Here is a 26,971-nt window from a genome sequence, read left to right on the forward strand (position 1 = left end):
CTTGTCACACTGCACTCTCAATTAATGAATTTTTGGCAAAGAAAAACATTCCTGTAGTTCCTCAACCACCTTATTCACCTGACTTGAGTCCTTGCGACTTTTTCCTGTTCCTGAATTTAAAAAAAACACTTCAAAGGACACCATTTTGGAACAGTAGAAAACATAAAAAAAATTTAACCGACCATCTGTTGGATATTCCAATTTCTGAGTTCCAACACTGCTATGAAGAGTGGTAAAACCGTTTGAAGCGTTGCATGGCTTCCCAAGGGAACTATTTCGAAGGTGATAGAATTCATGTATGTAAATAAAAAGTTTTTTTCAACCAGTCTCGTTACTTTATTTACAGACCTTGTATTTAATAAATTATAAAAAATTATCAAAAAATTAAAATCCACCTTACCAGGAAATTAAGAGTGTCTCAAGATCTTTTGGTTTATTTCTAAACCATCATCAGGAGTTAAAAATATTATATATAATAAGTTAAGATTAAAACAAAGTCACAGGTTAAAACACTTACACAGTCATGACTGCATGCATTCCAACAGTATACTGAAAGAAACAGGAGGTATATAGTCTGGGTTGTGAAGATTGCGATATGATATATGTCGGTATGACCAATTGTAAATTCTCTATACATACAAATGAACACATGGACAGTATTAAAAACAATAAACCAGAAAATCTAAACTTTGCTAACATATATTAGATTATGGTCATACATACAATCCTAATAGTTTTATGAAAATCTTAGACATTTCTTACAATTATTATAATACATCCAATTTTAAAAAATCTCATTTATAGTAATAATAAAAATTTAATTAATGAACAAAAATTTTTTAAAGATGATAAATTGTTTAAACATGCCCTAAATATAAATATATTGAAATAATAATTTAATCAAATAAAATATCATTTCTGATAACATGGTTTTCCTTTTAATTGCATTTCAATCCTCCAGAGTAGCTTCATATTCTTTCAGTATACTGTTCGAATGCATGCAGTCATGACTGTGTAAGTATTTTAAACCTGTGACTTTGTTTTAACTTTTTAACTTATGATAATATTTTTAACTACTGTTGATGGTTTAGAAATAAACCAAAAGATCTTGAGACACTCTTAATTTGCTGATAGGTGGATTTTCAGTTTTTAATAATCTTTTATAATTTGACAAAGTTACAAATCTAAAAACAGTAAAATAAAAACATTAAAAAAATAGAATGGATTCCAAAAAAAATAATAAATTTTTAAATGAAAATTTACTGAAAAGAAAAAAATATTTTTCAAACTTATCCTTTGAAGTCGACACCAAATTTTAAACTGATTACTAGTACGAGAAATATTGACTATGAAATTATAAGAGCACGAGATACAAATTACAAAATCTGTTTGAATTTGATGCTGAGTTCAAAAAATAAGTTTTAATGATTGTATTGAGGATGAAGGTGAAAAAGTAATATTTTATGTTTTTGGAGTTGGTTCAATTAAAAAAAAAAAAAATTATATGCACATGATTAGTTTATATAATTTTAATCTGTGTGTGGAAAATAGTTTACGTTAATTTTCTATTTATTTTTAGGTGCTGGAATATGAAAGTGATCTTAAACGATATTACAGAGATTCTTATGGTGATAAAATAAATTATAAACAGGCTTGTCCACTAATAAAAGATATGTTAGATTATTTAACGTAAGTATTAAGCATTATTATTTTTTAATATATATCAAATCACTAAAGTAACTGAAAATTGGTAAATTAAATTTTTTTGAGAATTAATCATTAAGGATGTATTACCTTTATATCAATCTGTAGAGGTTATGTTCACTTAAAAAAATTTATAGTTAGATTACAATTACCATTTTTAACATAATTGTACTTCCAAATTGTTTTATCATAAATTTTGTTTTTCTAAACAAATTGAGATTCTGCTAATGTGATGTCAAGATAGTGACACTACTTACAATATTTTGAATTAAAATGCTATTGTCACAATTAAATTTAACTGGTATTTGTCATTTATTAAACATAATGCATAATGCTATTTGTTTTTTTCATAACTTTACTTTTTAAACAAACTTAAGCTTTTCTAACATGAAGTCTTGATAGCAACACTACTCGGAAAAATTCATGTTAGAATGCAAATATTGAAATATTTTGCCATGTTTTTTTTTTTTTTTAATATAAATTGATCATCTAAATAGTTATTTACCTAAAGTTTATTTCTTAAACTAAGTAAGAGTGTACCAATTTGTACATCAGTCACTGCTTACAATTTCTCAAGTTATAATGCTGTTATTGAAATCTTAACTTACAGGAATAAGGAACCCATTCAGAAATTAGGTAGGGAATAAGGTGAAGAAAACAAATGATTATAATGAGGGATGTTTGGAAATTACACTGATGGACAAAAAAACTTAATGTTTCTAAGTGTGATACCATTTCTTGAATTGCTTTTTTTGTATACATTACAGATCTGTAAATACAATTTTTCTATCACCCTTAGTTTTAAATAAATTATGCTTCAAAAAAATTAAGGAAGAATATAATTAAAATCTGTAAAATTTATAATTTTGCACTACCATACCTGTGTTAGAATGATTTCGCTGATGCTTTCCTTATATAAATAGCCTCAGTATTGCACATCCCGAATTAATGTCCAACAGTAATCGGCTAGCATGTTAGTATTCCATTTCCCTTTGTAGAAGTTTTCCATCACTGAAATGTCTTAGTGGAAATGTTCCCTGTGTTCGTCACTTACGTCTTTGTGCTTGTCTGGGAAAAAATCCAGATATAAGTGGAAATAAGTGGATATAAGTGGAATGTATTTTCAAAGACATATTACATCTCATATCTCTGTATGAAGTAAGAAGTTTATTAACAATATCATGGTAATTACTGGATTTTTGTTTGCCAAGAAAATTTTTGCAAACATCTTTAAATGAAGCTGCACTTTCTACATTATTTAACATCAAGTTAAATACATCATCTTTGACCTACTCTCTTATTTGAGGACCACCAAATATTCCTTCTTTAATTTTTCCTTCACTTACATTCGGAAATTTCTGCCTGATGTAAAAAAATCCGAACTTTTGCAGAATTTTTCATTAGTCCTAGCTTGATATGGAGAAGGCGTAAAAATATGTTTTGGGTTCAACTAAGGGCTCATGAATAATATTTTACCCATTTGGAGTTAAGTTGTCTCGTTTCTTCCACTCTTTGGTAACTTAATATTTATCCCTAGCTTGGCTGTCCCATTCATAAAAAATCACATGTACAGCCTGACTGCATGCCTAACAAAATAGCTATAAATTTCAAATCACCACGTATATTCCAACTATGTTTTTTATCGTTTATTTTTTTCAAGAACGTCGTTCATCATATTGTATGTCTCTTTCAAATGAATAACATAAGCGATTGGTATCGAAGGACATTTGTTACCGTTGTGTAGTAGAACCACTTTTAAACTGTTCTTGGATGAATATATGAAAAGGCACCAGTCCTCAAGTTTATGAACTTGTCCTAAGTGCAACATAAGCTCATCAGTATTTGTGCAATAAACCAAATTATTTTCGTCAATAAAGTACTGAGGAAGTTTTTTTGTCAGTTTCAAAAACCTGAAATTTTTGTATTTTTTGAAGTAAATTCCAACCTTGCAGTCTTGATCCCAACAGTTCAACTTGATTTCTTGATAAATTTAAATCCCTAACCAAGTCATTTAATTCGCTTTGTGAAATAAGATGTGGCTTATTGGAAGATAATTTAAAATCAAAATCATTGTTGTCTCTTTCAGTACTACCTGATTCTTCATTGCTGTTTACGAAACATACATTTACAGGTGGCTCAGGAATTGGAATAATTTCACTCTGAAGTACAGGCCTGATTGCACATTTCAATGAAGGATATTTTACTGTATGCTCACGCTTCCCTGTTAGATACGATGTCATATTACATGACTAACATATGATTTAATTCTTTGTCTAGTATTGTTTATTTGTAACTTACAAATTATGTTAACAAAGTTAAACAATAAAAAATGAGCTAACAAAATACAATATAGGAGCTTAAAATGCTAACTATACATTGAAAAAAAATCCTTTAATTAAAATTAAAAAATTTTTCAAAAGTGGTGGGTGATAGAAATATTCTGAGTTCATATTCATTTTCAGAAAAAAAACCAGATTGAAATCATGTGTCATATGTTAGGAAACAAAAATTAAGTTTATCAGTGTTATCTAAGCTGTTGAACAGATTGTAGTGTACCGATTAAAGTACTGAAGACTGGAAGAAGAGAAAATGTTACGGTGGACAGGTGAAGAAATAGTATTATACTGATTTTTAAAAAAAATGTTAGGGTAAACTGTGGATATTATAGAGTTGTGATGCTTATTTTGTAGGCAGAAAAAGTGTTTGAGGGAGTTTTAGAAAGCAAAATAAGAAAAGTGATGGAGAATTAGAAAGAAAAGTATGCTTTTTGAAAAGAGATAATGACTTGATTTTTACAGTAACAATGCTGGTAAAAAAGGAATAGGAATTTAATAAGATTTCGTAATGGTGATTTTAGATTTACAGAAAGCTGCCTGCTTGGCAGGAAACCAAGAAAATCAGTGTGAAGGTTTTTCATTAAGTGTGTGGGAATGAAGGAATAAGAATGGCTGGGGCAATATATCACAAATCTGTGGAAACAAAATTGGGGTAAACAGAGTGATCTGCTATTATGAGTTTGACTTAAGACAGGAGAGCATATTGTCACCACCTTTGTTTATAATAGTGCTAAATAGTTTATAATAGTGGTAAAATTTATAAAGAAAGGAGGGAAGAATAGTATGAGTATTTTCTGATGACAATGTCATATGTGGTGGAAGTAAAAATGAAGTTTAGATAATGCTTAATTATTGGGATGAAAAGATTACACCACAGCATATGAAAGTAAGGAAAGAAAAGAGCAACAAGATATTGGTGGTAACCAGAAAAGAAAGAGTATAAATATGTATACCGTTAAGTTAAAAGTTCTTGAAGCAATGAAAAATTTTAGATATTTCGTTCGTGTTCTGGGAAAACTGGAAAGATTGATGAAGAAACATAAAGGAAACAAAGGAATTGAAGAAGAGTACATAAAGGATAGGAGGAAAATAAACTAAAATCTATGGAGATGAAGTTTCTTACAAGTTTGATGGACAACACAAAATGTGTGTGGAATTTAAAAGTAAAGACTTCAACTTATACAGATAGTGTGTTGGATTGGATAGGGAGAGGAAGGTACAAATGATTTGGGTATGATAAGAGAATGAGAATAGGAAAGATAGTACAGCATTAAAATTGTTAAATTTGAAGTTACAGAGAGGAATACCAAGGAAAAGGTGGCTTGATAAATTATATTATGAGTAGATGTCTAAAGGTGGAAAAGATTATAGTGTAAGAGAGATAGAGGGATATGGAACAAGATAGAGGTATATGATCCATCATCAGATCCAGTATGCTGGATAAGGAGAAGAAAAGAAAGTAAAACTATAAATTTGTTTTTAAAATTTGCTGCATTCTTTTGTTTACGACTTGCTTACTTCTTATTTATCATAAGTGTTAAGACTATTTTTATTATCCAAAAATATTTTATTATTATAGATCCTTATTTTAAAGCTGTAAAAATAGCTTACACAATTAAATTTAATGCAATTCCTGTAGGTTGAATTAAAAGGAAAAATTAAATATTTGTATAAGCAATACACTTGACTGGTACTTCTGCATTTGTTGTTCAGATTTATTAAGAATATTTAAATTAAAAAAAAAAAAATTTTTCTTGTAAATTATTATAAACATGAATTAAATTTTATGAATATCAAATTATTCAATCTAGCCAGTATTTACAACCAGCAGTTATTACAGTCATTCAAGTTATGTGCTGTTGGAACAAAATGAAAATATAAAATCACACCATTTGTCTTTTGCTCATCTCACCCAATCACTGTTTGCTAAAATATGGTACAATTGTTAAAATGCAATATAATTTATTTATTTTTTGAGAAAAATTCTGTTGGTCTGATCATATTTTCCATTTCTTTCTGTTTTGTGTTAACATTTAACCACATAACCATATACCACAGTCTACATTCCTCATTTATTTGTTTTTTATACACTAGTTTTTGTCTTCCTCTACATTTTTTTTCTTCTACACATTTCTTTATTATGTTGATGTTTTAATGCATGGCCTATGAATCCACTACGTCTTTATATTGTATTTATCAGTTTCTTTTCTCTTCCATTCATTTCAAATTTTAACCGCCTACCATAATGTCCTACATCTTGAAACATTTCAAAGGCTTTATTATTTTTGTTTCTGTTTCCTATTGTCCATATTGTACTCTGAAATACATTTTCAAGAATTTCTTAAAATTTTATATGTATATTTAGGTCCTGGGCGAAATAGTAAATTATTGTTTAACACAAACTGTGGAAGAAAGAGTACAAATCTAATACTTCAAGATGAAGTTTCTTGAAGTGTTAAAAAGTTTTAGTGGTGGTGATGTATTTTAACTTTCAGTTTTATAGTGTAGTTAGTTTCAGTTTTATAGTTTTATAGTGTAGGTGTGATTCTACTAGAATTTCCATATAGTGCCATTGAAGATGCCAGCATTGGAAGGCTAGCATCTTTTGTAACGTGGAGACTACATTTACTGCACAGTACGTTTTATTAGTTTAAATTGCAATTGGGGAGAGCTGGATCTAATTCCCCCAGTCAATAACCAGCAGATCTTATTTGATACTAACAGGCTATTTATTGCATGAAAGCTCTTCTTACATATGCCAGTCTGATTTTCATATTTTGTACTTTTTTTTGGTAATTTTATTCTTTAAATAAAAAATTTCCTACTAATGGTGTATTGTATTCCCCTACATTAATATTTAATTCTTCATTATCCTCCTTTCTGTCAGATTTAAAAACTATTCTCTTAGGCTTATTTATTCAAGCTAAACTTTTCTCCTAGCAATAAATCCATATTCCATAAGACAAAAATTGATATTTTTTCTAACTCATTTTTGGTTTCAAACTCATTTATTTGGTTAAAGTATGTCATAAAGAATTTTTATGGATGAAATATTAGACTGGTGTTGCAGTAATTCGCATTACTCATTTTTCTCTTCCTTCTTACTTTGGAATGGTAAGAATTCTACTATATTTAACATTTTATTAACTCTGTAAAACACGCTCTTTGAATAAAGGGGCAATGTGACTGGACTGCTACAATAGAAAATAAACTCACCAAAGATACTGTGTTGCTATGGAACTCTTCATGCAGAAAAATTTGTCGTGAGGAAGTGGTCCTCTGCTGATTGCGGTTAGAACATACCACAGTCACTCATGGGTATCTCATGTCAGCAGAAAACACACCACTCACTATGTGTACATTGCAACTGCTACTTGACTGTGCACCACATCCTTGTGGATTGCATATGTGGCTTGCATTGTAAATTTAAATTGTCCAGAAACATTCATTGAATCGTGGGCAATGATAGGAGGTTTTAGACCAGGTGTTTTTATTTTTTCAATGTGTTAGTATTGTACATAACATTTAATATTATTGTTGTTATAATTGTTGTTTTTTTTTTTTTTTAATAATTATTATGATTTTCATGTTAAATCTTTATTCTTTCTGTTTTCCAAGAAGGAGCTCTTTATATTCCTCTCAGACTTCATTAAATTTTATTTTTGTTTTACTTTAGTTTTGTACTTTTTTTCATTTATTTTTGTTTAGTTATTCTTTTTAAAGTATTACTTATTTTTGTGATAGTAATTATAAGTAATTTTTATTATGTTAGCTGTGGTAGTAGTTGTAAGTTTTTTGTTTTTAATATTTTAGTTTGAATATAGTTTTAATTTTTATTTTATTATATGTTTTTTTTCTGAGCGATGATAACGTGGAAACATTTTTCGCACAAAAAAAAAAAAATAAATAAATTCTGAGGATACTTTCTCATCTCTTAAATTTTAAATTTTGTAGAATTTGAACAAAGATCTCATTTAAGAGGCTTCAAAATAAATTTATTCACAAATTTAAGAGGAGTTTATGTAAAGAATCCCTGTTTTTTAACCTGTAGACATGTCAATATTTCACTTAAATTTGTCAAGGTGTGGTACAAGTACTGTCTGTATGGCAATCTTTGTAGAGCAGAACAATACGTATGATTGTTAACCATGCAGTGCCGGACAGTTAACCGGACAGTGCCGTCTGTCAATAGTGGAACGTTTTTAATTGTTACTCAGGCCTGCCTCCAGTACTGTCATAGTGTGTTATTATATTTATGTCATATAAATTCCCTACATCCTGTATTGCACTGACAATAAGACTTTTTTATACATCCCTGAAGACCTTTTTTTTATATAAAAAGACTTTTATATAAAGTTTTTTTTTATATAAGACTTGTACCATACCTACTTATCATTATTTGTTTTTATTTTAAAAGAATATTTTATTGATATAGTAAGTTAATGTGAAATGGGTAATATTGATATTTAGTATTTTTATTTCCACTAAAAAAATTCAATGAGAACATTATATATATTTCTTTAATATTTAAAAACTTATATCATAAAAAAACAAAATAATAAATTTCTATTAATGTTTAAGTTTAATTAAGTTGTAAAACTGAAATCCAATACATAAACTTAATAATTTGATGAGATATTTAAAGTAATATTATATGAAAAAAATTCTAAAAATACTAGCCAGATATGTCTTATTAAATTATGAATAATGACAGCATTTTAGTAGTGTAATTGTTACTACTACCACCATAATTACAGATTTACATGTTTACATAAAATAGGGTAAACAGTATAGTTATTGGCACTCTTAAGAAATTTTTAAATATGATTTATGTACAAGGAATATTTTAATAACGTTTAAATTTGCTTTGTGTAATAGGTAATACTTTATTGAATATTAAAGAGTCACTTTATAATTTAAAAAAAAATTACATTTTATAAAAATTTTTATAAATAAAATTATTAGAATTGTAATTTTATCAAATGGCTATAATAACAAAAGTCATTAGTATCTTTTTAATAGTCACTGAAACTTAGAATTTTATTGAATGGTAGTGAGTGCATAATATGTAATAATTAATAATCTCAGATAGTGATATAAATAATATGTTTATATCTTACCATGATATAATTGCATGAGCATGCCAGTATAATTTCATGCATAGTTGTTATTTATGTATAAAATGTGTGAATAACTGATTTTGGTAGCTCATTCTTCTGTTTATCAGACTAACAGTTCAAATTTATTATGTTTGAGTGGTACAAAATTTAGTAATGCCATACCTTTAATTCACTATTGAGGTAATGGTTCTTCAGGACACGAGGGACCTGTACTCATTTTAATCTTTCAAAACTATAATTAATTGCACAAGTATATTTATTGGAATGTATTAACTCTACATCCTAAAAGTATCTGCTACACCATAAGAGAGTTCAGCTTAATATACTTAGCACCATGGAAGTCCTGCATAGGACCTTCTGGGACCTGCACTGGAGCCAACATATTAGTGATACTTGTGTCTTTTTATTTTATAGGAATGGTTCATCATGGCCACAAGCTGTTCTTTCATTTTCCCATAGTGGGACAATGATTAAATTTTTTTCAGCTCTTAACTTGTATCGTGATAATGAACCATTGACTAGTGAATTAAATCTTCAGAGAAAATGGAAATTGTCAACTGTTGACTCATTTTCATCTAATTTTGGAACCATTCTGTATAGGTAAGTTATTTTACTTATTACAGACTTTTGTATAGAATTTCTTTAATTTAAACTGAAGGGGGTCATTAAAGATTATTGTAAGTTTAACTGTTTGAAGTTTTGATGTCAGTAAATACAAATATTAAAATCCTACTAATAAAAGAAGACATTCATATAATTATAGTCAGTCTATTCTAAAAAGAGATTAGACATTTGTGATTGAACATTGTGAAGGTGGAAAGATGCCATCCCTGATGATAAATATCAAGCTTGTTATGATATTCCAAGGTTGCTACTTACCACAGAACTGTAGAAGAGCTCAGAAATAGAGCAATCTTTCATTGGACATGAAGTGTGTGCAACATCTGCATTGCACAGGCTGGCCATGGGATGACAGGACTGTGAACCCACAGGCCTGCATGTGGTATGCCTGTGAAAGGCATTATTCCACTATGGGAAAATGAAAGAACAGTCCATTAGCTCCCTCATATAGGACATATCCTCATATCTCTCATATAGGACATGTCCTCATAAGGACATATTCTCTCACCCTCTCTCACTCCCTCTCTCTTTCTCTAAATCTGTCTCATGCTATTATAATCTATGCACTGGAAAATCTGTATTCCAGTCAGATATCAATTTTGCTCAAACATCAATACCATTTTTAAAATATAATATTATTTATATTTACAAATATATGAGTCATACCAAAAGAAGATCCCTTAGCTTCTATCATGAAAATATTTAAAAACATTTATTAACAAAAGTTTTCATTTTACTTCAAAAACCTAAAGTCATTTTTTCACATAATCACCTTGAACACTCACACTTATCATAATGTGCAACTTATTTTTTAATACCTTTGTCACACCCATCTGATATCACTTCATTCATAAATATAGAAACTACTTCTTTCAGCTCTTTGTAACATAGAAAACAGTGTACCTTATGCCATGAGCTCTTCAGTTTCATGAAAAAGTTGAAATCATTACAGGCCAAATCCGGGATATTGCATGACTGGTCAAATGGTGAAAAATGTTCCCTGATTGAAACATCATGTTTTAAATGAAAACATTCAAAAGGAATCATTTTGTTTAGCCAAGAGTTTGCAGCTGCCATTTTCATGAGAAGGATTATCCTGACAGATAATGCTTCTCCTATGACTGAATCACTCTTCACAATTACTTTAATGCTTTGCAACATGTTCAGTAATTGCTGAGTTTCCTTTCATTACAAACTTAACAAAGAGTCTATATAGTCTCCTTATTTATTTAATTTCTAAGTAAATCACATGTGCCTAAAGTTGGATTTAGATTACAAACAAAAGTGTTCCCATTCTGTTAATTGACATTTGCATTTTAACGTACATAAGAAGTCTACGTCTGATCTTCTATCATGTTTTGTGTGAGAAGTTCATCTTCTTTTTTTTTGTACTGCCCCAAAGTGACAGTGGGAGCATTTATATACTTTGATTAGTAAGAATGAATGGAACCAATCTCACTAATTTTTTTTTGTTGAAAAAAACAGTGACATTTTTGTGAATTTATGGTATGTGTGACTGTGATGTGTTATCAGGTTTTTAGAGGGTCTAAAAGACAACCTCCAGTAAAGCCCATCAGAGCTTGGAACAGAGGAGGTGGTGTGACAAGTGGGATCTTCACAAAGTGGGTGTCTTCCTCTACAGGATCAGGACTATATTTTATATATATATACAGAGTGTATCACAAAGTTTTCCCAGGACATTCATAACCTCTTCTACACATGAAAATAAGGGAAAAAGTTCATATAAACATGTGTCTTAAAATCCTTTGTTTTAGTGAAAGATTTCACTCGGATTTCAGCTATCCCAGTGAAATGAGGTTGTTCTGAAATTTTTAAAATGTTAATTAAGGAACAGAATTAGTGATTTCTTATGGGTGTTGATCTGAAAAATTCAATGAAATAGGTCCCAGAACCGTATGTGCAGTAGTTTTTGAAAGATTTTGGGAGAAAACCAATAAGTTGGGGTAAAAAACCCTGTTTTTTATGTTTGATGTACAATAACTTTATTAAATGGGCAATAAACACATAACACTATAGACAAAACTTGTACAGAATTTAATTCTGAACAAAATGGTGTAAGATAAGCTGAATAAAACAAAGAAAAGTTAGAAAAATCTGAATGTTATTTAGAAACGGTACATAACTACTTTTGTCAGAAAAGCATTTTTTTAATGTAAACAAAAAGCAAATTCTTTTTTGGTGAAGTGAAAAATTTGTAAAAACAATATTTACTGTTAAAAAATTAAAAAAACAAACTGGAAATTACACAACAATTATAAAATAAAAAAATAATAAATAAAAATTAATGAGATAATTTTTTTTTTATTAATGACAAAGATACAATAGGTTATTTGAAAAATTATTTCTTCAAAGTTGGCAGTAAAATAACAACAGTTGATCAACAATGCACAATACTGTAGTATTAGTGTCTAAATCATTCTGTACGGTACATTAAGTATATTGGGTACTGTGAACTGTGCTGTCGTTAGCGAAGGTTTTCAGTGAATTTTAATTTGAACGTGATCAGTTTGCAATGGAAGTAATGCCATATTTATTTACAACAGAGGGATACGCTGATATGGTATTCATTTTGGGTGTGTGTAGTGGTAATTCTAGCTGCTGCAGTAGAATATGAAATACATTTTCCGAATCGCAGGATTCCAGATCCCAAAACAACTAGCACAATTTTTCACAATCTTCAGCTACGAACGATCTGCACAGCACGACGCTATTATTGATGAAATTATTATAGATGCAGTTCAGCGCAGTCAACCAGCGCTATTTAGGCGACAGTACCCAACGTCTTTCTAAGCAGATTGGAGTTTCTCATTCGAGATATGGAGGACACTTAAACAAAACAAGTTTTATCCCTATTATAAATAGCCACTTCAACATCTACATCCAGGAGACGGTTTGCTTTACAAGGAGTTCTGCAACTAGTGGAATACAAATTGTCAACTCTACAAGTACGTTTTGTTTACCAACGAGGAAAATTTCACTTGAAATGGCGTCAACAACTTACGCAGTGAACATACATGGGCAGAAGTAAATCCTCATGAAACGGTGGAAGACAATTTTCAACACCAGTTTAGTGTCAATGTATGGTGTGGCCTTCTTCACAATCGGCTGTGGACCATACATGTTACCAGGCATAGTACCATATTTTTGTATATATACAAAAATATGTGGAATTTTAGTTTTCCTCAAAAAATCTTTATATATTCATAAATATTGATTTTGTCATCTTCATAGTATTCTTCAGATATTCAGATACACTTGTGTCAGTGCTTTATTTAATCTTTGAAGCACCTCTGGAATACAATTTCCGGTATGGCGTTTTGCTCCTTCAGCTATTCTGTCTTTATCTCTTCAATCTTGGCTAAACATGTACTTTCATGGTTCTTTTCAGCTTAGAGAATAAGAAGAAGTCAGAGGGGGGAACATGACCAGCGAATACGGAGGCTAATATTGGTGTTGTTTTTGGGCAAAAATTCATAAACAAACAATGAAGTGTAAGCAGGTGCATTATCATCGCCAAAAATTCACAAACAAGCAATGAATTGTGAGCAGGTGCAATTGCTATGAATTATTTTTTCCACAAATCTGGGGATTTTCTTTGTATTGCTTCATGCAAAGGGTGAAGAACTTCCAGGTAGTACTCCGCATTGACTGTATGACCTGGTGGCAAGAACTTATGATACACTAAGCCCTTGAAATTGAAGAACAATTCTTCTGTTTCCGGGAAAAGAACAATTCACTTTGTTCAGCCCACACTGCAGTGAGGAGAAGGTTGAATGAAATGTTATCCGTATTGAATTTAATTTTTCCATGAGCTAACTAAAGCTGATTCTCTAAAAGGGTTCACTACTGTCAGTGGTTCAAGAACTTCATTAGAGATAACATTGGCATTTTAGATTAAGTGTATTTCACAGATGAAGATGGTTTCACCTTGGTGGGTTGTTAACAATCAGAACTAGCAGACCTGGGTACTGAAAACCCACACATTTTCTTTGAATTTCTTCTACATCCACAAAAAATAGGTGTGTGGTGTGCAGTTTCAAGGTAACGAATAATAGGACCCTTGTTTTTTTGAAAAAACTGTGGATGCTGCCATCTAACAAGAAATTATCCAATGGTTCATAGCTTTACTGCAAGAGGATAAGCATGACTGCTGATTACAACAGGACAGTATCACTTGCCATACAGCTCCTCTACTATGGAGATGTTACAGGATATTTTTGGTGGAAGAATCTGAAGGACTGTGGCCACCAAGATCCCCTGATCTGACTAGTCCAGACTTCTTTCTGATAGGAGCAATCCACACACCCTGCAGGAATTGAAAACAGACATTACCAATGCTATCCAGGAAATTCACAGGTACAGTTAACACGAGTAGTCAGGAACATGGTCAAACATGTTGACAAGTGCATAGAAGTAGACGGAGATTATTTTCAACACCTTCTGTAAATTATTATGTAAATGTTTGCCAATAAACTTTCATTTATAGATTAAATTAAGTGATGGTGGCCTCTTAACACTGTCTATAAGTTTATATATATATATATATATATATATACACATAAAACTTTCTGAAAATTCAAATAATTCATCAATATACTAATCACTGTGCCAATTAAACTTAAAAAACAATTTGAACATCAAACACAGTAAGAGAAAACCTAAGAAAACTAATACCAATACTCAATAGTCGACTTTCATGGGATCTCGCATTCTCAGTCAGTACATAATTCTACAATTATATCACCAATTGGTAAAGATAATTTAAAATTTACATGTGAAATGGAAAAGAACAGAAAAATACATTTTTCTGTAAAAAAACAGAAAAAGGATTTTCTGTCTAAAAACCTTTAGAGCTGTACATTATACAAGGAACAATGAAAACAAACTCAAGAAAGAAATGGATGTAATAAAACAAATAGCAGTATTTAATGGTTTTGATAGTGAAATTATAGAAAAGGTATATAAAAAGCAGAGAATAAAGTACCACGATAGTATTACAAAATTGCAACAAAAAATAACACAGATTATTAATAGTTTTTTCTTAGAATTCAATTATACAAATAAAATAACAGAAAAAATTACTAATGTTTATGATGAAAATAAAAGTAAAATACATTTAAACCAAATAGCCATATTAAAAAATATTTAAGAAATAATAATAAAGATGGAGAGGATTTAAGGGGAATATATAAAATTAAATGTAATGAATGTAATAAAATTTATATTGGTAAAACTAACAGATCTTTTAAAAAAGATTTATGGAACTTTAGAATGCTTATGGAAACAGAAAAAAAGGTATGTCACATATGGCTGACCATTTGTTGCAATGTAAACATAGTATTACTGATTATAAAAATAATTGAGAAATTTTGGAAATTTGTAACAGCAATAAAAAAATGATATGCTTGAAAAATATTATATTTGTAAATTTAAACAAAACTATGAAATGATTAACCTACAGATTGTTTTTGAAGATGATGTTTTAATAAAAAGCATAGTTTGTTGTAGCAGTTGGCTACAGTGTTTACAAACATAGTTGTGTGACGTTTTAAATTTACATCATTCCAGTATGGCAGTGAAGTTGTGTTATTTCAAATTTTATGGTTGTTAGGATTTATGCTTTCCAAATTTTTTATTTATTTTGTTATTAATTGATGTAATTGTAGAATTATGTACTAACTGATGATGTGGGATCCCACGAAAGTCTACTATTGGTAATAGTTTTTTAGGTTTTTCTCTTACTGTGTTTGGTGGTTAAGTTGTTGTTTTTGCATATACATCCTGGAGGGAAGACACCCTCCATGTGAAAATTTCAGTCACCAGCCACCCCCTCTGTACCTAGTCCTTATGGGCTTTACTGGAGTTCATCTTCAGTACCTCGGCAATGATATCTTTCAGTCAAGCGTTGTCCAGGATACCACCAATGCGAATGCCACAAATGACATTCCAATCAGTGTCCTACTAACTACCATAAACTCTAAACAAAACACATCTAGCCAAGTCTCAAACAAGACTGAATGACTTTCTAAGAACAAGGAAACTGAACTCTACCTACTCAAAAGGTAGAAATGAGTTCGACACACAATAAATCATAAAACACAACACAAAAACACTAACAAAAACATAACAGTAAAAATAAATAATATATAAAAAAAATAACATAACAGTAACATAGAATAAACAAATCTATAATCAAACAGAAACAAAAACATATGCTGGTATTTGTATCCTTATATGATATCTAATAATTCATATCACCTGTATTATTAAGTTTATTTCCCACATTTTTATGTTACTTAAACTGTTTCACCATAAAAATTTTAATTTATTTCATTTTTATATAATTAAAACTTTTCTAATTTTTTCTTTTAAGATTATAAAAAAATTTCAATTTGAAAGTATCAGATATCTGAATTTTTTTATTTGATTTAAACAGTGTCGATTATATGAATTTCAAGTATATGCTTTTGACAAAAGTATACTGAGGAAATTACTTCTGTAAAGTTTTTTGTAGCGATTAAAAAAATTTCACTTCAGATCTCTGTGAATAAGTTTTAAATCTTACATGAAGATTTAAAATCGTTGAATTTTGAAAAGGTTTGAAGTTTTCACGTTGATTATTGGGATTTTTTTTGTTATTAGGATTATTTTAGAATTTTTTAATTTTTTATTTAGAATTATTAGGAATATATATTTTTTGTTAAATATGAAATTCAAGGGATCTTTTGGAACTGAATTAATCATACAGGTAATAATAAATTTTCACAGTATTAAATAATCTTTCTTTTTTTGTGCATTATTTCAGTACAGTTCTATTAAATAGTAGCTTCAGTAAATAAAAATCCTGCATTCTTGAATTATCTTTTACAAGAGTAAAATCAAACTGAAACTATGCACATTTTCCAACATAATCCCCTCCTACTTCTATGCATTTAGTCCATTTCTTAAGTTTTTGAACTGTTTCCTGGAAGAAGCTTTTTGGTCTGGTGTTTAGCCAATTTTTCACTACTTTCATAAGATCTTCATCAGAACAAAGATAATTCCCTTATAATTCTTACTTCAGTGGAAAGATGCAGGCCAAAGATTGTTTTGTTGACCAATAATGTTGAGCATTATTTTTAATCAAAATCACATCTTTTGAAATGTTACTGTGCCTTTTGGATCTGATTAACTTAGAGATTGCAGTAGCTCACAGTAGTTTTTCACTCTTCACTGTTTCAGTTTTAAGAGTGAAATGAATAAAATTTGGACCTTCCATATACCAGGCATAGCTTTCTGTTCATCACAGAAAAAATACTTACTTTTTAAAGGAATCATTCCTTTAGTAGATAATCCTTCCACTTATAACAACTCTTTCCATCTTACTGCTATATAATATAAATAATTTCTGCTGAGTTCATCCCTTTCAAACTGAGAAAATATATCACTCGTACATTTCTTTCTTGATGTGATTGGACAAATGAGCTTTTAAATTGACTTTAGTACAACCACAAACAGATAACAACAAAACAGTACTTCTGATGAACAGACGATATGAAGGTATGATTTATAACATAAGTCAGTGTTACAAAACAGTGATTGTGAGAAGACTAAAAATTTCCCTATGTTTTGACTTCCCCTTGTATTCGTTGAGCATTTAATATATCACTTAGTCACTCTATCCGCTGTGTTACTTGAGTGAATTTTTTAATCTAAATATACAAACAAATGTATACAATATTTTAAATTTATGTCATTGTTAAATTTCATTAAAAGTTTGATTTGCATATTTGAAATTCATTATGTTACTTTTAGAGTTAATTGATGTGTAGAAGAATTGGTATTTAGGAGTTATTAATAGAGTTAATTAGTATGTAGAAGTCTGTGTATATGGTCACTAAAATATTTGTTAGGACAATGGTACAATGGGACAATGGGAAAGTAGTCTTAGAATCAGTAAAGTGGTTGTTACAGAAAGTAACATGTATGTAGGTGCTACTGTTCAAAAGTGAAAGGATAAAAATGACAATTTTAGGTATAGTAGCATGCAAATTAATCTGAACATAGTTGTTATTTAATGAAGAGTAACCTTATTTAGAAAAAAATCAAACCTGTGCAATTTGTAAATGTCTAGTAATTAATATGTCCTCCTTTATTCGCTTTAAGTACATGATTTGGCATTGATTCAACAATTGTACTACACATTTTTTGATTTCTTCATCATGAAACCATATGGATGTTATTGCTTTAATGAGGTCAATTTTTGCAATACAGTTCATCTTTGAGGGCGTTTTTTGACTGTTGCTCAAAAATTTTCAATTGGGTTTAAATCTGGGGAGTTGCTAAGCCATGGGAGCACTTTATTGTTTATTTCTTTGAAAACGTTTTCCACTTTCTGGGCAGGATCCATCACTTATCTACATTCCATCTACTGGAAATAATGAACAAAGGCCTTCAGATGTAAAAGAGTCCCTGAACATTTTTTGGGGATGTTTAATTGATTGTTGGATATGAGCCAATGAATTATTTTCATCTGATGCTTTTCTAATGTATGGAACCATTTGCCCCTGAACATAAAAATGTGACTCATCAGAAAACATAACATTTTTCTAATTTTCTTTGGTCCAGTTAGCATGTGTTTTGACCCACAAGAACCTAATTTGCACATTGCTGGTGTTAAAAGCTGCTTTTTAGTTGCCTGATGAGCTTTCTGTCCAGCTGCAAGAAGTCAGCATCTAACAGTTGTCATATGTACATCTGTTCCATTGGGTGCTGATTCTTGATTTAAGTCCATAGCAGATAATTTTGGTTCAGGTTTACTTTTTCTCACTAATCCTGTGTTGGAGTATTTTTTCTTTTCTTGTACGACCACATTTGCCTCTCCTTTGAGGTGAAAAGGAACCAGTTTCTTTAAATTGTTTTAAAATAGCATTCACTGTCCCTAGTCAAACACCGCACTCAGAAGCTATTTGTCATTGTGTTATACTGATATGCTCAGAAAGAGAAACAATGTTTGTACACTTTCTTGAAGTTATGTCCATTATATATTGAAGACACACAGAACAAAAGACACAAAAATATGATTTTTTAATAAAAAATTAAATAAACTTGCACAAAACACTATTTATAAAATTGCTAAATAATCAAAGAACAGTAACCCCACATTATACAGACAACTTAAAAAATGGATGTAGTCAAGCAGTGTAGCCACAACACGGAAATAAATTTCCTGTGTTTGGATTAATTTATATGATATTGTACATTTGATGGTATTTATAAAAAAATTTGCAATTATACTAGCATTTGCTGATGATTAAAATATAATATTTGACATGGAGATTTCAGTACTTAGAACCAATTCAAGGGTTTTCTGTGGCTCTCATCCAGGAAGATGTAATTATTTTTTGATGATCAGACCCTCCACATGGTTCACAGTAGTTAAAATTTTTGGGAAACACTTTTTCATTTTAGAGGTATAGATATTAAAAGTAAAATCGAAAGATTCAGTTAATGAAACGCTAAGTTGGTGTTTAAAAACAAAATGAAAAGGAAGATTACACCTAGATTTTACAAAGATTACAGAATCATTTAGTTCTGAGACTCAGATGATGACTTCGAAAGGAAAACATAGTAACCGAACTGCAGAAATGAAGTTTTAGAGATTCATTTTAGATGCAAACAGAAGGGATAGGCTTCACAATTATGAAATTAGAAGATGAACATTTATAATGTTAATGACAAAATCATAGAATACTAACAACAGTGATAACAATATTAAGAAAGGAAAGATTTTAATATGCTGCTGAAGATTATTTTATTATCCCCCCAAAGAATAGTTGCAGGAAAAGAGCATTGTAGGAGGAAATGGTAAGAACAAGATCATTAAAATCTGAAAAGGGCATGAGGCCTACTGCTGAGTGAAAGAGTAAGATTATACTGTTTTTAAATTAATTATTTCGTTAATGAAAACTATATTGATGAGTCGTAACATATAATTGTTCTATATCATCTGCTATGACACAAGGAAATAGCATTATGGATATTACTTACCAGACATATATGTAAAATTAGGATGAGATGCAAATGACCGAAGCCAATTTTTATGAACTAGAGTTCCTATAAATCACCAAAGTTAACATCAGGTGTAGTTTCAATTCTGTATTTTTTCCTGCCTCCTAGAAAAAGGTTATCCAAGTTATTTTATTCTTTTACAATTGCTTATAAATTTTGTTTATCTGAAATGTGGGTTTGCTCAATTTATTTCAGATGAACTGAAATTGATAGTTTGGATAAAATTTGTTAATATTATTATAAATAACAATAACAGTATTTTAATATTAATACATTATTTGTAGGTGTCATAATTATAATGAAGATAAAGTGCTTGTATTGCATCAAGAAACACCAGTGATTTTACCCGGTTGTCCAGAAAATGATCTTTGTCCACTTAGTATTTTAGAACGTAATTATAATTACACAAGAAATAACTGTAATTTTGACAAAATATGTGGTAATAAAAGGGAAACACCATCAAAGACTGAAACATCATTTGATGATGTTATAGAAAAATTATTATCACTTTTATAAATAATTATATTTTTGAAATATGTTTATTAATTTTAAACTAATTAAATTAGAATATATTTTAAATCTAAATCTTCTTCGTTTTTCCTTTAAAAATAGTTTAAGTTGACACATATTTTATACTGATCTGGATTCATTATTAATATGACTCCTTAGAATATCTTATGTAATGATCTACATATATTCTCCTTGGTATACCCTTGAGATATCACCAGGACTGGGTATTTTGTTATCCTAGGGATAGCAAAATATTTATATTTTCTGAGAATATTCTAGTACTGTGTTGGGAGAACAAAATCAAGAATTTTAAAATGATTTATGTTAGTTACTTATCTATGAGTATTTCATCTGCTCTAATAAAAATATTTTTGTGTACACATCTTATATTTGATGTGCATCAATTATCATGTAAGTATGCAGAGGTAATTTTTCATTTTTTTTAGGTTAAAAGTCATAATATAAATTAATGTTTGGTACTTGCATAAGTAAAAGTAGAATTTTTTCTATACATTACTTGAAATAAAGCCTGTAATAGTCTTGCCATTCTGAAATCGCTGCATTAAGCAGACAGTGACAAGTTATAAATTTATAAGCTGACAATAAATTTGAGATTTGAGCGAGTATGAAAATAGTAATTATTGAATGTAGGTTATAAAATAATATGCTAATTTTGTTTGTTAATTTTCTTTTTATTTGTAAATTTTATAAAAATTAAAAATATATTACAACTTTAAAAAAAAATTATTGATTTTCAGTATAAAAAGGTTTTGTGTATATTTTATCACCATAAATATATGTATTATTTATTCTTCACTTAGTTCATTTTCAATCACTGCTAAAAGCATTTTCTGATAGTCCCCTGAAGTGGCTTTCTGAAATAAAATAATTAAAAATATGTAAATGGATAAACTATAAGTTAATAAGTATTACTTTTTAATAATGATGAAACTGGATTGTTTGTAAATAATAGTATTTTCAGAATTATCGCTTAAGCAGAAAATCTCCTTTTACTTTTGCTTGTTAAGGCATCATATAATGAACATAGCACCCATTTTAATAGCTAAACTAATTTCAGTAAAATTTAAAGGATACATTTATCACTATCATAAATCTATAATTGACTTAATATATTGATGTATTTTTAGAATATCCATATCTTTCCTGCAGTTACTCTGACTAGGAGTTGAACCCATAATTTTGTGAATAAAAGGCCAATTTGCTGAAATGTGATTCAATCTCTCATAGATCAGTGGAATTATTTATATAATGTTATTTTTATGAGGTAGCTTTGAGATGTTCTTTCAGTCATTACCCTTAGTTTGAAATAGTAATTTAACAAGGGAAATATTGTTTCATAAATTTTCCCTGTTCCATTCTACCCTAAGAAATATATAACTGGTAAAACTATCCATTTTTGGAACAGTAATCCAAGAGTTACAGCTATGTTTCCTATCCAAAGGATGTACAAAAGTGGTCTGTTAAAACTTCTCTTATTAATATTATACAGTATAGTAAGAGTACATCTACATGCTGATTAGGTTGTAATGAATAGCCCGCAAATTACAGAAAAGTTAATATTGCTTTTTCAGTCACTCTTGTAAGGTTCAACAGAGACTAAAAGCATATTGTTATTACAGCAGTAAACATAATGTTTTTTAAAATTCTATATCGAATAAATTTTGATCGTTTGTTGTTTATGTATGATTATATATATATATATATATATATATATATATATATATATATATATAATCATACATAAACATAATCATACTTGTCTGATAATCCCACTGTGGGTTTTCCAGCTAACTTATATAGAAAATATTGAAACAAAAAGTTACATTGTACGGTTATATGTAGAGAATTTGAAGGATACTGGATTGGAGCTTAATACTGCTCTAAAATTTTAAATATCTATTTGAAATTTTTTTAGGAAAATTAGAGTAGAAAATACCCTCCTTGGTGGTTGGAGTATAGGTGATTCTCTTGAATTTGAGGTATTACTGAATTTTAATCAGCAATATATACATACTCCACATTCCTTAAAAGCCTTTGCAACCCTCAGTAATAGTCTTTTTTACATCATTTTTGTGTTTTCAATTTTTTTATTTTATTATTATTCTATCAAAATTCTGGTTTGTCATTTCCCCCTGATGACTTTTTCATTTAACATAATTTTCTTCTTACAAACAATGTTTTATAATAAACCTAAAAGAATAATTTTAGAAAAATAAAAGTCCTATTAAAAAAATAAAGCAATTTTCCTTTAAATTTTAATTTCATAAATAATTTAATTTAAACATTATGTGTTAATAAAATCTCATGTTTTGCCCTCAAACTTCATGTGATAAGCCCTCATTATTTATTTATTCAGACAGGAACAATACGCTGATGCCATTTATAGTTTTTTTTTATAATAAATAAAAAATAATTATTTTTGTAAATGAAGCATTTGAAAAATGAATCAATCGGACATACTCTGATTGGTAGTAAACCCAGAACCTTTATTTTACCAGCATGCTAGGTATCAAAACTAATTATTCATTATAATTAATTATCTTGAGTAAAAACTTTTTTCTGTAAATGTTTTGCAAAAAAAATGACAGCTTACTATATTATAAAAGACTGAAGAAGTGACTGTAACAAATGTTCCAACTTCCAAATTACAAAATTCTTGGGGAATGAAAAATAAAATAAATAATTATAATATCTTAAAAATGAGAAATATCATTATACTGATTGTGAAGTATGCAAAAGTATTAATAAAGCAACATTTCTATTCCTTCGAAAGAGTTAAAGCAATCTAGTTCTTTAGATATTACTTATTTATCTATGGAACCACACTGTAACTTAACACGTATTCTACAATAGTGTTCTAGGAAAAACAAAGTGAGGACATATGAAACACAATTCTTTTATTATAAAACATTTTATTACAAATTAATGTTTTACAAAAAAAATGTACTAAACAAATTAGTAGTACTCCCTAAAAAATATTATCAGTACACATTAAACAAAATAACAAAGTATTTGGAAAATAGGTTAAGAAATTATACAGTTTAAAAGACAAGTTAAAATTTAATTTTATTAAAAAACAGATACCATAAAATTAAATTTAATTCAAATGAAGTCAATTATCTCTGGTATACAAAATTTGATTTATTTTTTGTCCCAGAAGTGAAAATGGGTGAATCTAATAACATTTTTCGTGCTGAATTCAATTATGGTTTCAGAATTAGTCTATCAGGATTTTTAGAGACAACTATCTTAATTTTAGAACATTACGTATTTAAAATGCATTCTTAGTATAATATAATCTTACCTAAAAATTAGTAATGTTTGATTTTCCGTGTTTTGTGTCATGAATATTTCTCTTTAGGGTCCAACAATAGTCAGATAGCATGCTTGGATACCACTTCCCTTGGTTCTGCTTTTCGATATACAAAATATCCTGATGGAACTGTTCACCATTTTCATCGCTGACTGTTCCTCGATTTGGTGAGAAGAAATCCATGTGCGAATTCAAGAAGTTAATCTTCAGTGACACTTTTCATCCCATAATTTTATAAGATTTTAAAAGATCATCCACTATTTCTTTGTAATTTTCAAATTTGTGGTTTCCTAAGAAGTTCTGACAAATGCTCTTACAAATTTTCCATGAAGCTTTCTTCACCTCATTTAACGTACTATCAAAGTTGTCATTTTTAAAAAAATTCTCTAATTTGAGGTCTTACAAAAAATTCCTTCTTTGAGTTTTGCTTCATTGATCTTTGGGAATTTATTCTTTAAGTAAGTGAATCCAAGCCCACTTTGATACATTGTTTTCAAGAAGTTTTTTTATAAGCCCCAGCTTTATATTGAGTGAAGCTAAATAAACTTTTTTGAATCAACAAGTGGTGCATTAACAACATTATTCTTTCCTGGAGTTAATGCTGTTCGGTTTTGCCACTCTTTCTGTATGCAATTATTTTTTCGATCTCTGCTTTCCTACACCCAGAGAAAACAACAGTATCTAGTGAAACCAAGTTGAAGACCTAGTAACACAGCAATTACTTTCAAGTCACCACAGATATTTCACTGAAATTCTTCATTCTTTATTTTATCTAGCAGAAGTGTCATGTTCACATAAGTTTCTTTCAGATCTGTAGCATAAGCTAGTGTCACTATTGGAAATTCATTCCCAATGTGCAGAAGCATGGCTTTCAGACTAGCTTTAGACGAATCAGTAAACAAATACTCTGTTTTGTACTCATGACCAAATAATTCCATTGCAGACAAACATTATTACAAAAAAAAAACAAGTCCATCTTCAAATACAAAGAAATTCTTGAAGTCATTATGCCTGTTTCTAAAAACACATACTTTCGTGCAGGAGTAGGTTTCAGTATTTTAATTATGAGTTCTGCCTCCTTTTTTGATAAATTCAGATCTCAAACAAGGTCAATGAGGTTCTCTTGTGTTAGTAAATATGGTTCACCAGATGAACAAGAAGCTTCATAGTTTGTATCAACCTTTACATCATCCTTATCCTCTAGCAAATCTTTGTGTTGTTGATCTTCAGTAAGTATGATATTTTCTGGTGGTTTAGGCACAGGCAGTTTCTTCACTGTGAGCCACAGGCCTCATGGCAGATGGTAGATTAGGGAATGAAATAGTGCACTTTGATTTTGAACTTATGCTCGCAATATTAGTCAGACAAAAGTAACAATCAGTGACATAATCTTTTGGTTTCTACCAAATCATTATAACAGCAAAGTTCATATACTGAGAACCCTTTGACCAGCTTGTAAGGAGTCTGACACAAGTAGCATAACAAATGTGAGGGGCCCAATGTTTGTCTTGATCACCAACTGTGCAGCCAAAATAAAGCTCATACATTTCTGAAATTTAAATGTTACCTCACCACAAGTGAAGTAAAAGCTATTCTGGAGGGTTTACACAAGTTTTAGGCATTTTCAAAAAACACACAATATACAAACACCAGAAAAAATATTCACTACATATCTTAAATTCAAAAAATGAAATGTAAATTTAGAATCGTAACTGAGAAACATTTATACTGAACTACATTATATCAGCACATACACATGGAAGATAAACAGATGTCAACAGAATGAAGACTGAACTTCCAGTAACTTGAACATTATAATCAAAACAGATGTTGCATGTGACATCACTTTGACAAAAAATGATGACTCAGTAAGAAAGCCTTCTGACTCATTTTAAAATTGCACCATCCAGCAGTTATGACTAATTGTATTGTTCTACACCATTGCAAACCTTTCATAACAAAGTAATCATTTTTAAATGCTAAATCAGTACAATTTTTTTATTGATTTATGTATTATAAATGCATGTTACCATAACATAATTGAATAATTTCCATAACGTATATAACACTGAACAGGGTGTAACTTGAAAACTAAGGGTGATAGAAATATTCTGCTAATATTTTTGAATTCAAGAGGAAAAATACATGTAGAAACCACTTCTACTTGCTCTGGGACACAATTTCCAATACCTGTGTTATAAAAAGTTCTGCTAGCATATCCTGGCAATACCTGTTAAATTTTTTTTCCAACTGAGGTAATTTGTTAGTCTATCCTCTTGCACTCTGAGGTTTAGTAAGAATAAAAGTCTGCCAAAGTTACAAAGTATTAAGCTTTTTCTTACTTTTAAAAATGTGGAATCATCAGCAACTAACCTCAACCATATTTACTCAGTGAATTAAGGTATCTTTCTTTCTTCATATTCTTTTCCATTCACTGAAATCTTTAAAATCCATCTAGATGACGGTAAAAAGATTGCCTGAGAGTATGAAACTAGAATTTGTGTCCAATCAGAACAACAGTGTGCTGACCTTTCTTTGACACAAGATCAAAGGTTGTGACATTTTAAAAAAAAATTCGTAGAATTCTATGAAATACTTGAATAAAATAAAAAATTGAAAAGTTTTTACTAACTGTTCTAATCAACATACCAGCTTGACCAAACTGTTAATTTCTGATTCTCACTGAATTCATAAGATATATACTTTTGACATAACATAACGAAAAAAGCACTATACTATTTTAGTCACTTCATGCTGTACTTCAAATTCATGACACAACATGAGTATCCCACACAGCATCTCCTGAGATCATCCCATCATTTCTGCAAAATCATGACATATATTGCCTCTGATGAAATATAGTTAAATGTCTCAAAACTTAGAGCAAAAGAGAACCTTCTATTAATCAATAAATAAGACCAAAATTTTCTGATTCCCTGTCTTCTTAAAGTTGAACAAATGTTCCCTCAGCTCTGTATGTTGTGTTTATCACTTTCAAAATCTTGAATTTTATTTTCCTCTTCTTCATTGCACAATTTTCTATACAATAAATACTCCTTGGAAGATCAAATTTAAATTTGAAATTCTGAATAAAAAAAATATGTGTATATACTCATTTAGAAGTAAGCAAATTATTTCTAAATAATTTGAATATTACATTTAAACTAAGATTAGCTAATAGATGACATTTTTCTCACGAATGTGATGACTTTTCTCTTTAGAAATCAATTTGTAAGCTTACAGATTTTGGTCTTAATGTCATTTATAACATGAGA

At 29.4% G+C, this 26,971-nt stretch overlaps 2 protein-coding genes across 2 annotated transcripts in view; one reads left to right on the forward strand and one right to left on the reverse strand.

The window, feature by feature from the left end:
- The window catches only part of LOC142324020 (multiple inositol polyphosphate phosphatase 1-like), a 68,316-nt gene extending 47,885 nt beyond the window's left edge, over window positions 1-20,431 (forward strand). The window contains exons 7-9 of the mRNA XM_075364586.1: window positions 1,580-1,689; window positions 9,575-9,760; window positions 20,137-20,431. Coding sequence (XP_075220701.1) covers window positions 1,580-1,689; window positions 9,575-9,760; window positions 20,137-20,368 — 528 coding nt within the window. The 3' untranslated portion in view covers window positions 20,369-20,431. The remainder of the gene's footprint in view (window positions 1-1,579; window positions 1,690-9,574; window positions 9,761-20,136) is intronic.
- Window positions 20,432-21,045: 614 nt separating this feature from the next.
- LOC142324021 (annexin A13-like) overlaps window positions 21,046-26,971 on the reverse strand; it is a 52,994-nt gene continuing 47,068 nt past the window's right edge. Inside the window, exon 8 of the mRNA XM_075364587.1 lies at window positions 21,046-21,237. Within this exon, the coding sequence (XP_075220702.1) occupies window positions 21,169-21,237 (69 nt within the window). The 3' untranslated portion in view covers window positions 21,046-21,168. The remainder of the gene's footprint in view (window positions 21,238-26,971) is intronic.

This window comes from Lycorma delicatula, chromosome 4, assembly GCF_047948215.1.
Source record: "Lycorma delicatula isolate Av1 chromosome 4, ASM4794821v1, whole genome shotgun sequence".
Lineage (NCBI taxonomy): Eukaryota > Metazoa > Arthropoda > Insecta > Hemiptera > Fulgoridae > Lycorma > Lycorma delicatula.